We start from the raw sequence: 17,131 nt of genomic DNA, 5'->3' as shown, positions 1-17,131 counted from the left end.
GCATTTACCCTTTTTTTTTTTTTAACACTTATTAGCTAGATTCAAGTACATGGCCGCAACTTTGCGGCGGCGTAACTTAAGGCATTTAAGCTACGCCGCCGTAAGTTAGCGAGGCAAGTACATGATTCACAATGTACTTACCTGCTAAGTTACGGCGGCGTAGCCTAAATCGGCGGGCGTAAGGGCGCCTAATTCAAATGTGTTTAAGGGGGGCGTGTTTTATGTTAATAAGGCTTGACCTTAAGTTTTTTACGTTTTTTTTTTTAACTGTGCATGCGCCGGGCGCCTACATTTCCCAGTGTGCATTGCGGCTAAGTACGCCGCACGGGCCTATTGATTTTGACGTGGACGACTTACGCAAACGATGTAGAAAATTCGAATTTCGTAGCGGGAACGGCGGCCATACTTGACATTACTATTCCAATAGGGCCCAGCTCTAACTTTACGCGGCCTATCTCTTACGTAAACGGCGTAAAAGTACTGTGTCGGCCGGGCGTACGTTCGTGAATCGGCGTATCTACACATTTACATATTCTACGCCGACCGCAATGGAAGCGCCACCTAGCGGCCATTCGAAATATTGTAATCTAAGATAGGACGGCGCAAGCCGTCGTATCTTAGATATATTTAAGCGTATCTCTGTTTGAGCATACGCTTAAACATAAGTCGGCGTAGATAGTTAAGTCGGCTTATCTACTGATAAGCCGGCCTAACTCTTACTGAATCTACCTATTATAAGTAGAGGTGCACCGAAATGGAAATTTCAGAACCAAAACGAAACCAAAATAAAAAAAAATGTCAGGCCGAAACCGAAAGACTTTTTTTTTTTTGTATAATGTTAAAACAGTACAGTCGGATTGCAAAAATGTATGGAGCATCGTATCGCTGTCCCCCAATTGCCGCCTATTGTTTCTTTTTTTTTTTTTTTTTTATTACTTTATCACTTTTTTTTTGTAGCTTGTCGTTTAACTTTTTTTATTTTTGTATAATTTTCTTATTTTTAATATTATTTTTCTTATTCTTTACTTTTTAACCACTTAAGCCCCGGACCATTTTGTTGCTAAATGCCCAGGCCAGGTTTTGCGATTCGGCACTGCGTCGCTTTAACAGACAATTGCGCGGTCGTGCGACGTGGCTCCCAAACAAAATTGGCGTCCTTTTTTCCCCACAAATAGAGCTTTCTTTTGGTGGTATTTGATCACCTCTGCGGTTTTTATTTTTTGCGCTATAAACAAAAATAGAGCGACAATTTTGAAAAAAATGCAATATTTTTTACTTTTTGCTATAATAAATATCCCCCAAAAACATATATATAAAACATTTTTTTTCCTCAGTTTAGGCCGATACGTATTCTTCTACCTATTTTTGGTATAAAAAAAAAAATCGCAATAAGCGTTTATCGATTGGTTTGCGCAAAATTTATAGCGTTTACAAAATAGGGGATAGTTTTATTGCATTTTTATTAATTCTTTTTCTTTTACTACTAATGGCGGCGATCAGCGATTTTTTTCGTGACTGCAACATTATGGCGGACACGTCGGACACTTTTGACACATTTTTGGGACCATTGTCATTTTCACAGCAAAAAATGCATTTAAATTGCATTGTTTATTGTGAAAATGACAGTTGCAGTTTGGGAGTTAACCACAGGGGGCGCTGTAGGAGTTAGGGTTCACCTAGTGTGTGTTTACAACTGTAGGGGGGTGTGGCTGTAGGTCTGACGTCATCGATCGAGTCTCCCTATAAAAGGGATGACACGATCGATGCAGCCGCCACAGTGAAGCACGGGGAAGCCGTCTTTACATACGGCTCCCCCCGTTCTTCAGCTCCGGGGAGCGATCGCGACGGAACGGCTATAAACGAATAGCCGTGCCGTCGTCCCAGATCGCTCCCCGCGGGAATCCGACTGCCGCATGTAGCGGGGGGGTCCCGATCGGACCCCCGACCCGCGGAAACGTACATGTACGTCCATCTGCCTGTACGTGCCATTCTGTGGACGTACATTTACATGCGGCGGTCGGCAAGTGGTTAATTACTTATTTTATTAATTTAATTATTATTATTTCTTATTTTTTTTACACTTAACTTTATTGCCATCACACAGGAGAAAAAAAATTACCTGTGTGATAGCAATTGGAGGTGACAGGTTCTCTTTATTAACCTCGTCACCTACAAAAACAGGAGTGCATTGGCGGCAGGGACAGGAGCCAGACTAAGCAGCCAGGTGGAGGAAGGGGGGGGGGGGGCCAGAGTGCCGAAGATAGAGCCAGCCGAGGGAGGTGTGGGGGGGGGGGGGGGAACGGATGGCTGCACAGTGCACACATGTTCTACTAGAAAAGAAAGCAACTCACCGCCCGTATGCTGAAACTGTCTCCACGCTGCTCGCACACAGCCCTGCCTCCTAACCCCACGCTGTGATAGACAGAACACATTTCAGCATTAGACCCGCATTCTGTCTATCACAGCGTGGTAAGAAGCAGGCGGGGCTGTGTGCGAGCAGAGCGGAGACAATTTCAGTATGTGTTTTACCGCTCTGCAATCCCGCGTTGCACCACTAGTCGTTATCGCCAATATTTAAGTTGTTTCTGCATTTCCCCAAAACAGCTATTTTCGGCCAATCTGTATCGGCCGCCGATATATCGGTGCATCCCTACTTATAAGAATTCCATAATTTTCCAATAAGACATTTATAGCAAGTAGCAGCAAGATTTATAAATATTGATTCAGGTTGTATACACAATTTATATATTAAATAAAAACAATTGCTTTCGGTTTGGAAGCAGTGGTCTCTATGCAGGAGTCCAACACTGCGCCCCCCCCCCCCCCCTGCTGAGACAGATCAAGAGGACTACAACCAGCAGGGAAGCATGGGCTTTGCAGAATGCAGAACGACATGTCTGACTCAGCAGGGGATGCTGGGATCAAGGGTCCTTCTCTGCAGCATGCGGGTAGGGGGGACAGGCTTTACTACTCAGGCTGCAGCTTCTTTATATTAAAAAAAATTAACTGTGCGAACAAGATTTTTTTTTTATTACCACTTTGGTTTTGATGCACTTATAATGGCTTTAGATCAGGGCTCGACAAATCCCGGGCGCCAGGTCGCCATGGTGACTAGAAATAGTGTCCTGGCGACTTGGCTTGAAAGGTGGGCAAAAAAAAAAATGACGCCATCTGGTGGTGGCCGTTGGTATTACAAGTTAAGCATTACAAGTTAAACAGCAATTCTAATGTCATTTTTCATTATTTTCACTGCCATCTTCTTCCCTCTAATTAGAACCCCCAAACATTATATATATTTTTTATCCTAACACCCTAGAGAATAAAATGGCGATCGTTGCAATACTTTCTGTCACGCCGTATTTGCAGCGGTCTTACAAGCGCACTTTTTTGGTAAAAAATTACACTTTTTTAATTAAAAAAATAAGACCACAGTAAAGTTATTCCCATTTTTTTTTATATTATGAAAGATAATGTTACGCCGAGTAATTTCATACCCAACATGTCACGCTTCAAAATTGCGTCCGCTCGTGGAATGCCGACAAACTTTTACCCTTTAAAATCTTCATAGGCGACATTTAAAAAAATCTACAGGTTGCATGTTTTGAGTTACAGAGGAGGTCTAGGGCTAGAATTATTGCTCTCGCTCTACCAATCGCGGCGATACCTCACATGTGTAATTTGAACACCGTTTACATATGCGGGCGCTGCTCACGTATGTGTTCGCTTCTGCGCGCAAGCTCGTCGGGACGGGGCGTGTTTTCTGGCGCCTAACTTTTTTAGCTGGCTCCTAGATCCCAAGCAAATTTGTCAAACCCTGCTTTAGATTACATGAATTATTGCAGATAAAAATTTTGTATTTACAATTCCTGTCAGCAGATGGAGCTCTGGGATTAATTGCATGTCTCCCAGGCTATCTTTAGCTTCTTTACTGAAATAAAAAAATAAATAAAAAAAAGACTGTATAAAGAAGCTCCTGCTCTCTCTCTGTCTTTTCAGATGGTTGTATGAAGTTTGATTTAGAGAGAATGAATCCTAAAGCAAGAGGCTTCTGTTGTAGCTTCTCTTTAGAAAACGTTCAATGCTCTGTAAAGCCAGTGTCAGGCATTTACACTGCATTAGATGGTCCGGATTCAGACACAATAAGTTGTAGGCGGGCGTAGCGTATCCGAGATACACTACGCCGCAACTTAGGGCGCAAGTTCTGTATTCAGAAAGCACTTGCGCCCTACGTTACGGCGGCGTAGTGTAAATGTGTCGGCGTAAGCCCGCCTAATTCAAATTTGGCTAGTAGTGGGCGTGTTGTATGTTAATCTATCATGACCCCACGTAATTGACGCTCTTTACGAACGGCGCATGCGCCGTTCATGGATGTATCCCAGTGCGCATGCTCCCAATCACGTCGCAAATAGTCAATGCTTTTGACGTGAACGTAATTTACGCAAAGCCCTATTCGCGAAAGTTTTACGCAAACAACGGAAAATTCAGCGCTGTCCCGACGTCCATACTGAACATTGGCTACGCCTCAGAGATCAGGGGTAACTTTACACCGGTCCGACGTCTTACGTAAACGACGCATATAGATATGCCGGGCACAACTACGTTCGTGAATCAGCGTATCTACCTAATTTGCATATTCTACGCCTAAATCTACAGAAGCGCCACCCAGCGGCCAGCGTAAATATGCAACTAAGATACGGCGGTGTAAGAGACTTACGCCGGACGTATCTTAGTAAAATTCTGGCGTATCTTGCTTTCTGAATACAGAAAGAAGATACGCCGGCGCTTCCTAGAACTTACGCGGCGTATCAATCGATACGCCGACGTAAATTCTATCTGAATCCGGGCCGATGTTTCTAACCAGGCTAACAATTTTTTCCTTTCCCTGATGTCTATAAAGGAGAGCTGTTGTCTGTACAATGCGCGATTCGTGAACAGAAGGGAGACAAAAAACACTTACGAGTCTTGTAGCTCAGCCACAGCCAGCCTATCGGCATCGGGGTCCGTAGCCAGCACCACCCGGGCCCCCTCCTTCTCCGCCAACCTTAGAGAAAGCGCCTAGGGGGAGAAACAGGGAGAGAATGTCATCGCTAACTGAATTAAAATAAATAAAATAAAATTTCAAGCTTTTTTTTTTTTTAAGGCAGAACTAAAGTCAAGGATAAAACAAAGACATAAAATGGCACAGAGGGGCAAGTTACAGCACAGAGAGGAGAAGCAGATTGGTGAAAAAAAAAAGACGAGGAAAAATAGGATTTTTTGTACTCACCGTAAAATCCTTTTCTCTGAAGTCCATGGACGGACACAGCTCCTTAAATCTTGACAAGTGGGTTATGTTCCCTGTTTACAGGAGAGGACTAGGCAGAAACATGTTAAATAGTTAAATACATGTTACATTAACAGAGTTGAACAGCCCCGCCCAGGGGGCGGTCCCTCCAGACATAACCCTCCTCACTGCAGCTTGCAGCCTCAGTTCGTAACAAGCAGTACAAACCTAAAAAGGAGGGGTGGGAGCTGTGTCCGTCCATGGACTTCAGAGAAAAGGATTTTACGGTGAGTACAAAAAATCCTATTTTCTCTTATCGTCCATGGACGGACACAGCTCCTTAAATCTTGACAAGTGGGACGTCCCCAAGCAGTGTCAAAAAACGAGGGGTGGGAAATATATCAGTAAAAACAATTTTAACTTCACCCCAAAACAAGCAGAGCTCCTCAACGGAGGAGGTGCAACTTTAAACAGCCGCCGGCAAAAACTAGCGGCTGAAAAAAACATCATAAGATGCACTCACAGCAACCATGTAAATTCTGGAAAAAGCGTGAACGGACGAGCAAATCGCCGCCTCGCACACCTGTGAGACCGACGCATGATGTCGGGAAAAAAAAAAAAAAACCCAGGAAGCACCAATTGCCCTGGTCGAAAGTGCCGTGACCGGAAAGGGGGGCCCGCCCTTGGGAGCATAGGCCTGTATGACGGCCTGCCCGATCCACCGAGAAATGGTGGTCGACGAGACCGCCAGGCCCTTTTGTGGACCAGACACCGACACAAAAGAGAGTCAGAAGCTCCGAAATGGAGCCGTAGTAGGCTGGTATACCCGCAAAGCGCGTACCACGCCTAAAGTATGAAAGGCCGAAACCTCCTTCGGAAGAAGGGAAGGTCGCGGGTGCACCATCACCTAATCCTTATGGGGGATCAAGCATGGCGGCTTGCAAGACAAGACCGCCAACTCAGAAACCCCTCTAACAGAGGTAAAGGCCACTAAAGGGGCCACCTTCTGAGATAGTGTCAAGAGAAAATCTCTCTGATGTTTCCAAAAGGAAGGTTCCTGAAGAACCGAGAGCACCAGAGTCAAAACTCATGGGGGAAGAGATGGGCCAAGAGGGGAAAGTATATGACAAACCCCTTGCACACAAAAAAAGGGGACCCACCAGGGAACGGGCCGCAAAAAGGCCACTAAAAACACAGCCAAGGCTGAAATCTGCCCCCAAACGGTGCTTTAAGCAATTTTTAGATCCAATCCAAGCTTTAAAAACAGCAGGACCCTGGACATTGAAAGTACGCCCGTGGACGTCACTCCATCCCTTCGCACCAAGAGAGGTGCGACGGTAGATCCTCCGGAAGAAGACTACGGTGCCCTGTTGAGATGACCGAGTCAGACAGACCCTGGTCACCTAAAGTCTGGCTTCCAATAACCATGTTAAGCAAGTCAGTGACTGTACAACAGGAGGAAGTATGGGACCTTGAGACAGGAACCTCCTGCCCTGGCAATCGCCAGGGTGCCTCCGCTACCAGGCGCCCGATATCAGCGTACCAAGGACGCCGAGATTAATCTGGAGCGATTAGAATCATCGGGATCTCCTCAGCATCCACTCTGTGGAGCGGCCGAGGAAGCAACTACCATGGAGGAATGGCAAAAAATCACCGATACAGACAACACAGGGCCACCAGCGCGACTGACGCGTCTGTACAAGATCACTAGACCTGGCCACTAACTGACACCCTTGCGGCGGAGACAAGCTGCCAGGAGATCCATGCCATGTGAGGCTCACCTCCTGCAAGGGAGCCGAAACACCCCAAGCACAAAGACCAGTCGCCCTGGTCCAGCATCTGGCGACTCCAGTAGTCTGCCTGCCGGCATACCTGATGGTAGACTGAAGCCACGGCCGTGGCGTTGTCCGGCTGAAACCAGATTGGTCGACCACAAGGAGAAGCATAGCCTGATCGCCTAAAATAGTAGGACAATGAACAGTAGACAGCACCTGGTATTCCCAGGCGGTCTTCCACCAGGCACTAGCCAGGCCCGACCCTGGGTAGCTACCGAGACCAGACACATTCAAGGAGGTGTGGTCATAGGTCCACGCAAGTCCAGCGACTCAGGGCCGACTGGACCCCCCAGTTTTGTGAACCTCCAGGTTCACAACCCGTGAGCTGGCATTCGTCGTAAACACCGACCACTGGAAGGAAGGAACAACTTCCCGGACCGAAGAGTCGGGAATCTCTGTCACCAACTCAGAGAGACTCTGACTAGGTGGCGCACAGGAATCTAATGATTTCAGAGACAAGAGATTTTTACCACCTGGACAGTAGTTCCACTGGAAAACCAGGGTGTGGAACTGGGCATACAGTACCACCTTGAAGGAGGCTACCCACAGACCCTGAACCAGCAGGCGCCCGGAGAGAAGACCGATTGCGTGATGCCAATACCTTCTCCGCAGACTGAAGAGTCTGCAATTTCTCCAGGGGAAGAAGGACCTTTGCCACTGAGGAGTCTGGATCAACACTAGATACTCCTACGCTGAGTCGGAACCTAGCATGCCCATAATTTGAACCCTGGGTCGCACACATGTAGGGCAGGCTTGCTGCCACTGAGCTACACTTTCTGGCCTAAACGTTTAACATCCACCCGAATCTTCGGAGGGTCTGAATGGGAATAACCCATCCACTAGGTCGGAGACAGAAGCTGCTCTCAGAAGAAAGTCGTCAAAGTAGCCAATGAGGCAAAGCCTCGCTGTCCCAACAAAATTCAAATAAGTGCGAGCTCCTAGCTGAAAACCCATGGTGCTGACGCCAAATCAAAAGGGAGGGCCACAGGCTGACAGAGACCCTTCTCTCATCACGAAGCACAGAAAAAAACACTGTGACATGTGCAAAACGGGACATGCATGTATGCGTCCCTGATGTCCGAGGACGTCAGGACATCCCCCGGATGAAGCGCAGCTACCACCGAACAAATGGATTCCATGCGGAACTACCCGACGTTCACAAAGGTATTTAGGGCCTGAGGCCCATAGAAAACCCCAAAACTCTCGTCCTGCAGGAAAGGTAAAATTACCTTGCAGCTTAGCAAATCCCACACTGCCCAAGGCAGACCGACGTGCCGGGAGGGGAAGACACAAGGACAGAACTTTGTTCTGTGGATAGGAGGAAACCCTATCTAGTACTCCGAAGAGACCACCTCGCAGACCCACTAGTCGGAGAGCAGGGAGGTTTCACTGAATTGTGAACCTGCAAGCCGCCCCTCCCACCTAGAGACAGGGAGGGAAGGCTATATACATTGGCAGGATTTGGGTGCCGGCGTGATCGGCTTATGCACCCAGGGACAGATTAGTCCCCCAGCTGGGCCTTTGACGGCCTGGGAGGGTTGCCCCTAAATAATACACACACATAGTGTGTATGTATATTATGTAGGTGTATGCACACATGTCTTTGGAGGAAACCGGAGTACCCGGAGGAAACCCACACAGACACAGGGAGCGACAATGCAAGCTCCAGGCAGATTGGCGTCAGTGTGCAGATTTGAACCAATGACTCTTTTGCTGCCAAGTAATGGAGTTAAGCACTACACCACCGTGTGCATAAAACCATTCTGAAACAGACGCCCTGGATAACAAGGGCGCAGCATTCAATGAAGCATCACAGACCTATATGAGGCCCTGGACCAGCTGGTCCGCTAGGCTAATAACCTCAGGAGAGAGTCGGTGCTCCTCCACTGTCTGGTGCAAAATGCTCACTCTGTGAGTTGTATACAGCACTAGGGGTCAGGACTACTCCAAGATGGCCGCCGAGCGTTCAGAACGCGGCCACAGGAAAAAGGCCAGCACAATGTAAGCTGCGCCATAGCGTGGCTACGACAAAATGGGCGCCAATGGGAGTTTTCAATGTAATTGAAAAATCTCCCAAAAAATAGCGCCAGCGACCACTGAGACCCCAGTGTAGTGGCCACAATAGGCCGCAAGCCAGACCCCAGCATGGTAAACATGGAACGGGTCAGTACTTCGGATCTTCTATCAGTCAGATCCATACAAGTAGGGGTTCCCGCCCGGCGGTGAGGGACTACAAAAGCCCTCAGTGGCTTTTCTCATTCCGCATCTCAGAAATTATCAAAGAAGGGCACAGAAGGAAAAACCTACACAGCGGTCTGATGTGTGATCCAAAAAAAGACCGAGCCCTCAGCGGAAACCCAGCTGCACTATGCAGCTTAGGAGAGTCCCTTGCAGCAGTAAAAAGCGCACCCATAAATGCCTTATTCTGCCTTTTTTTTTTTTTTTTTTTTTTAACTAGGTACCTAGTCCATGGCTCCATAACAGAGCATTCCCCAGGGGATAACGGGGGAAGGGGGCACTCTTTTACCGCCCGCCCGCAGTCCACCCCCACCCTGGCACAAACTGTGTCCAGGACTAACAATAAAAACTCTGTGGGAATCACAGGTGCCAACACCTGCTGCCACCACTAGCATGTGGGGAAGGACCCAGATACTGACTCCAATATTTACATATAATGTGTATTATAATATGCACACCTGTCCATACAAATAGACAAAAGCTCCTAGAGCCCTATTCAGGGCCTCTCACCCACTTGCTGCGCTGACCAGGGGTAACCAGGGGACTCCCTCAGGAGGAGACTGCCCAGTGCTGTCTGTGAGAGGAAAAGAACCGTGAGGTAACTTTTGCAGGGACCTGTGTTTAAACAGGAAAAGCCTCCTAGGGCTGTTTTATTTAAGGACAAGTCACAGATACAGCATAAAAAGCAAAACCATTACAGGTGTCACCAATCAGTCAGCGTCTGCTGAAGTATAATCATAAACATCTGTGCTCATCACAGGGCTTTTTACCTCACAGGAAAGCCCAATACAAAAAAGAAAAAACACAGGCCAGATAACACAGTCCCCTCAGGAAGGCCCCCTCCCCCCTGACAGCGGCAATGTTAGCAATGCAGCAAGGGAAAGGAGCAGGGAAGTAAGGGGAAGGGACCCCCGAACCCCAGGAATGCCCAGCCGTACCAACCCACCGAAGCAGGAGGGACTGTACTTACCCGTCCGAGCGAGGACTCGCTGACGCATTCCTGACAGACCTACAACCGCAATGGAGGTAGCTGTCGGCCCGGTCCACTGTGATTGAGGCAACACCACAGCTCAGTCATATGTGGACCTCGGAGCAAAGCTCACCGGCCACCCCAGGAGTCATGGGGTATGGCGTGGCAGACCAAGCCTCTTTGCAAAGGTGTGCCCACGCTTGCTGGTCGGACTGAGTAGACTACAAGGATCTATAATATCCAGCCTGTCTCTCAGCCAACAGTTGAAAGAAGATTCTTCAAGAAAAAGTAAAGTAAAATAAAATAAAATTTCTCCTCAGGGCGCTGGGCCCAAAGGGAGCCATACGTCCTTCTCCTTTGCTAGGCAGAACGAAACTGAGGCTGCAAGCTGCAGTGAGGAGGGTTATGTCTGGAGGGACCGCCCCCTGGGCGGGGCTGTTCAACTCTGTTAATGTAACATGTATTTAACTATTTAACATGTTTCTGCCTAGTCCTCTCCTGTAAACAGGGAACATAACCCACTTGTCAAGATTTAAGGAGCTGTGTCCGTCCATGGACGATAAGAGAAATACCGTATTTGCCGGCGTATAAGACGACCCCCTAATGTTCCAGCTAAAATGTTGGTTTTGGGATATACTCGCCGTAAAAGACTACCCCCTTCCTAATAGTCATGCCTCACCTCACGGTGCCACCATTACATGCCAGACTGTGTCACTACATGCCAGACTCACTGTGCCCCATAACATGCCAGACTCACTGTGCCCCATTACATGCCAGACTCACTGTGCCCCATTACATGCCAGACTCACTGTGCCCCATTACATGCCAGACTCACTGTGCCCCATTACATGCCAGACTCACTGTACCCCATTACATGCCAGACTCACTGTGTGCCATTACATGCCAGACTCACTGTGTGCCATTACATGCCAGACTCACTGTGCCCCATTACATGCCAGACTAACTGTGCCCCATTACATGCCAGACTAACTGTGCCCTTATGACATGCCTGACTGTGTCTTGACGATCCCTTACCTTATCCCTTAGGAGGAGGATGAGAGGGCCTCCGTGATAGGCGGACACTAAACACAGTGCCTCCTGGGAAGCCGAGTGTTACGCCTATCACGGAACAGAAGAAGTAGGAGGCGCGGCTTTTGAAAAATGGACGGCCGCGATTCTGCACGTCTTAGGATAAGGTAAGGGATGTTAGGATACCGGCATATAAGACGACCCCCGACTTTTAAGAAGATTTTAAGGGGTTAAAAAGTCGTCTTATACGCCGGAAAATACGGTAGATCATGTTTTTACTCCTTACTCATGTACACTGCTGCTGGTAAACGAAGGTTTAGGCGCAGTTGGGCGTTTATTTTTTTCAGCTGCCCCTGATCTCTCTTATCAGTACACAGGGATGTTTATAGTCCTTTCCAGGCAGTTGAGTTTAGAAGCTTTTTTTTGAAAAGCAAAAATAAAAATGTGTTCAGCATGGATTTTCAGAGAAATTTGAAACGCCAAAGGCCTCTAACAGCTTGTAAACGCGGTAAAACTCACGTTTATCCTCGTTTCTTTTACAGCCTTTTTTAATGGAGATACATTTTTGACTATTTAGGGGAAAAAAAGCATGCGCTTCTAAAAGATGCAAACGCGCCATGTAAACGCGGCAAAACTGAAGTTTTTAAACGTTTGACTATCTGTCAAGTTAAAGAGGAGGTTCATCCTTAAAAAAAGATTCTGACATCACATGGAGTCGCGCCATCCTACCGACAGAATGCCGGTGTTTTTTTTTTTTTTTTTTCAGCACATACCTCGTTATCACGATTTTCACCCCCACGGGACTGGGCGTTCCCAAGCACTGCCTGTGATTAAGTGAAAGGGAATAGGTACAGCGCAAAAACTGATAGTGATTGATAGTGATACCCACGCTGTGAACTGAGGTGTATATATATAAAACACAGACAATATATATATAAAGGATTACATATATAAATGAAAAATGTCCAATGATGTAAAAAAGGAAAAGTTCATAATAAAAAAAAAAAAACATGTGAATAAGTGCAATCCATACACATATGGTGGTGAATGGTGTGGGAAATCCAAAAAGTGAATACAAAATCCAATGTGAATCGCCGATATAATATTCAAGATGTGACATCTAAAATAATCCAAACGATCTATCCACCAAAACAAAACACCCAAGTGATGAGGTATTGTAGTCTGCTTACCGAAGTTACTGACCACTACAGCGGTCAATATGGGCACAGGATATTTTTATAGTCTCCCAACGAGACTGAAAAGTGTCCGGTTCCTAGATCCTAGGTAGTACCATCAAACTGTGTCTCAGGATGGAGAAAAGAAATGGAATCCCCATAGCGTGATACTGTTTAACCAGCGGTATTTAATAAAAAGTAATGCACTTACATTTGAGCTGATATAACATGCACATAAAAGTATAGCATCCGCCTATACGAACGGCTGATCTCGGAGTCTTCTCCTCGAATTCTCCCGCTGTCCCTGCTTACTATGTGAGACGAGATGGCGTCGGGACGCAAGCCACGCCTACGCGTTTCGTCACAGGATAACGTCTTCGGGGATTGGAGAATTCCGAGATCAGCCGTTCGTATAGGCGGATGCTATACTTTTATGTGCATGTTATATCAGCTCAAATGTAAGTGCATTACTTTTTATTAAATACCGCTGGTTAAACAGTATCACGCTATGGGGATTCCATTTCTTTTCTCCATCCTGAGACACAGTTTGATGGTACTACCTAGGATCTAGGAACCGGACACTTTTCAGTCTCGTTGGGAGACTATAAAAATATCCTGTGCCCATATTGACCGCTGTAGTGGTCAGTAACTTCGGTAAGCAGACTACAATACCTCATCACTTGGGTGTTTTGTTTTGGTGGATAGATCGTTTGGATTATTTTAGATGTCACATCTTGAATATTATATCGGCGATTCACATTGGATTTTGTATTCACTTTTTGGATTTCCCACACCATTCACCACCATATGTGTATGGATTGCACTTATTCACATGTTTTTTTTTTTTTATTATGAACTTTTCCTTTTTTACATCATTGGACATTTTTCATTTATATATGTAATCCTTTATATATATATTGTCTGTGTTTTATATATATACACCTCAGTTCACAGCGTGGGTATCACTATCAATCACTATCAGTTTTTGCTCTGTACCTATTCCCCTTTTCACTTGTTCTTTAATTTGTATTTGCAATTTTTGGTACTTGGCAGCATTTACATTTTCATTGTTTCTGCGCAGTGTTTTTGCTGTTAGAAATGTTATTTCTTTGAAAAAGTTTTTTCCACTGCCTGTGATTGACAGGCTTCCGAACGGCGCATACTGCACGTCACAGGTTGCTGAAAAAAACCCGAACGTCGGTGCGGGTCTATACGGCGCCTGCGCACCGACGTTCGGGTTCTGTCGGCAACCTGTGACGCGCAGTATGCGCCGTTCGGAAGCCTGTCAATCACAGGCAGTGCTTGGGAACGCCCAGTCCCGTGGGGGTGAAAATCGTGATAACGAGGTATGTGCTGAAAAAAAAAAAACAACCACCGGCATTCTGTCGGTAGGATGGCGCGACTCCATGTGATGTCAGAATTTTTTTTAAGGGTGAACTTCCACTTTAAGTCGTTCAGGGGAGATTTTAAAACATCCCATGAACATTAAAGTAGTTGTAAACCCTTTACAATCACTTTAACCTACAGGTACACCTAGATTAAGGCTTACCTATAGGTGCAAGAAATATCTCCCAAACCAACACGGTTTAGGAGATATTTACAAAAAGTGGCAGACGTCGATGTCTACGGCGCAGGCACATTTTAGCAACGGCGATCATGCCATTCCTAATGAAGGCCGTGCCATGACTGGCAGCTCCCACGCGGGAGTGACGGCATTGCGGCTCCGGCCAATCACAGCGCCGGAGCCACGATTCCCGGAAGTAACCCCTGGGAGAGATGTCGGCCGCTGGAGTGAGTATTACATAATGAGCTTGTATGCTATGCATACAAGCTCATTATGTTTTTGTCTTGCAGGTGGTGTTTTTTTTCCTTTCGAAAAGCGGGTTTACTTTAGGGCCGAAACAACTAATCGATTAATCGACAATTAATCGATTATGAAATTAATCGATTACAATTTTTATAATCGATTAATCGGCCAGTAACATAATGGGGTTAAAAAAAAAAAATTGCCCTTTATAGTACAAAAAAGCAAATCGCTACTGTAAATATTACTTTCACTGTCCCACAGTAAAAAAAATGAACCCCTTACAGTAGCGATTATTTGCTCTTTTTGTACCTATTTTTGTTTTTTTAACCCCATTATGTTACTGAACATCTTAGGCCGGGGTCACACCTCTGTTTTTTGGTGCTTTTTGCAGAAACACACTACAGATCATTTACATGTTTTCCTATGGGACACGTTCACATCCATGATTTTTTATTTAATTTTTTTCGGCTGCTGCGTATTTGGAAAGGGCGAGGACTTTTTAATGCAAAACAATGCTATTTTGTTTTTTTTGGTTCAATATACTTCAATGGAGAAGCTGCAGAAAAGCATGTCATGTGTTTTTGCGGTAATTTGGGTTATGTAATATGCCCAACAAATTGGCCCAAAAAAAATTAAAAATTCGATTTTTTTTTCTTTTAAGGCTATTATCCAATTAATCGATTAATCGAAACAATAAATCGGCCAACTAATCGATTATGAAAATAATCGTTAGTTGCAGCCCTAGTTTACTTCTTCCTCATTAAGCCTAATGGTCCGTACACACGATACAAAAATCGGATGACAGATCGTCTTTTTTTTTGCATGCTAGTCACATATAGAATATGGAGAAATTACTAAAGTTACAAAAATTCTCATACGACAGAATAAAAAATAAAAAAAAAACGGAAGGGATGGATTTGCCTCGGTATCACTGCAGTCTCTCTCCCCCTGCCGGCGGATGTGTTCCTGGACATCAGTAAGCACTGGACAAAACTGGAAAACACAGGAGGAAGGCGGGGCACTGCGTGGTGGGCTGAGAGAAAGTAGTCAGCTTTCACTTTGAAGCCAATTTCTGACTATTAGGGATGAGCTCCAGCGTGTTGGCATAGTACACGTACAGAGCCCGCCAGGAAGTCTGCACGGCGCTGTGCTAATCACAGCCAGGGAGACATTGTCCCGATGCTCGGCTGCAGAGATCGGGAAATGTCTTCCTGGCTGTGATTAGCGCAGCGCCGTGCAGACTTCTTGGCGGACTCTGCACGTGTACTATGCCAACACGCTGGAACTCATCCTTACTGACTATACAAAACCTGCACAGGCAGCATCAGCTTGTGATCAAAGGTTCACTCTTTGGGCGTACATAGTACGCCCAAAGAGCTGAACGGGGTAAGTCTATTGGTGCTCTGGATTACACTAAATTGTTTGAGTATGGGCGGGAAAGTGGTGTAGTGAGTAGCACTCTCATCTAGCAGTAAAAAGGGCCGCTGGTTCGAATCCTGACCACGACACTACCTGCCTGGAGTTTGCATGTTCTCCCTGCGTCTGCGTGGGTTTCCTCCGGGTACTCCGGTTTCCTCCCACACTCCAAAGACATGCTAGTAGGTTAATTGGCTTCTATGTAAATTGGCCCTTGTATGTATGTATGTATATGCGTTAGGGACCTTAGATTGCAAGCTCCTTGAGGGTAGGGACTGATGTGAATGTACAATATATATGTAAACACTGTGTAAATTGACAGCGATATACAAGTACCTTAAATAATAATAAGAAAGTATAGGAAAAAAAGGGATTTTTAATAACAGCTTACCTGTAAAATCCTTTTCTTGTAGTACATCACGGGACACAGAGCAGCATAGCCATTACATATGGGTTATATAGTGTACCTTCAGGTGATGGACACTGGCACTCTCCGACAGGAAGTTCCCTCCCTATATAACCCCCACCCATAGTGGGAGTACCTCAGTTTTGTAGCAAGCAATATGCCTCCCAAAATTCCCCATAAGAGGGGTGGGAGCTCTGTGTCCCGTGATGTACTACAAGAAAAGGATTTTACAGGTAAGCTGTTAATAAAAATCCCTTTTTCTTTATCGTACATCATGGGACACAGAGCAGCATAGCCATTACATATGGGATGTCCCCAAGCAATGCTCCATGAGGGGAGGGAGACAACCAGAAAAAACCAAACAGGAGGTGCCACCGGACAGGAGGAGGTTAAATTGCGGCCTGGAAGACTGCCTGCCCAAAAGCTGAATCAGCGTTCCTCCTAACGTCCATTGGATAAAACTTTGCAAATGTGTGGACAGACGACCAGGTCGCTGCCCTGCAGACCTGAGCCATAGAGACCTGGTGATACGCTGCCCAAGAGGCGCTCACAGCTCTAGTGGAATGAGCCTTAACCGATAAGGGTGGACTCTTCCCCTTCAGGCCATAGGCCTGTATAATTGTCTGCCCAATCCACTTAGAAATAGTGGCTTTAGACGCTGCCTGGCCCTTCTGGCAGAATGAATAAGACGTCCGTCTTACGAATCTGGGCTGTAGCTTCCAAGTAACTCTTTACAGCTCTAACTACATCCAAGGAATGTAGTAATCTCTCTTCCTTAGAAGAAGGCTTTGGAAAAAATGATGGAAGAATCACATCTTGATTAAGGTGAAAATTAGACACCACCTTAGGCAGGAAGGACGGAAGCGGCCGCAAAACGACCCTGTCCTTATGCAGTAATAAATAAGGTGCCTTACATGACAAGGCTGCCAACTCAGACACTCTTCTGGCGGATGCCATGGCCACCAGAAACACTAGTTTCCTAGTCAAAAGGA

At 46.0% G+C, this 17,131-nt stretch overlaps 1 protein-coding gene across 1 annotated transcript in view; it reads right to left on the bottom strand.

Annotated features, from left to right (window-relative positions):
- Nucleotides 1-17,131, bottom strand: part of PGM2L1 (phosphoglucomutase 2 like 1) — a 153,005-nt gene that overhangs the window by 13,430 nt on the left and 122,444 nt on the right. Inside the window, exon 8 of the mRNA XM_040339842.1 lies at nucleotides 4,958-5,055. Within this exon, the coding sequence (XP_040195776.1) occupies nucleotides 4,958-5,055 (98 nt within the window). The remainder of the gene's footprint in view (nucleotides 1-4,957; nucleotides 5,056-17,131) is intronic.

The sequence above is a fragment of the Rana temporaria genome, chromosome 2, assembly GCF_905171775.1.
Source record: "Rana temporaria chromosome 2, aRanTem1.1, whole genome shotgun sequence".
NCBI lineage: Eukaryota > Metazoa > Chordata > Amphibia > Anura > Ranidae > Rana > Rana temporaria.
Note: the sequence above shows the minus strand (reverse complement) of the source record. Positions and strands in the feature narration are given on the sequence as shown.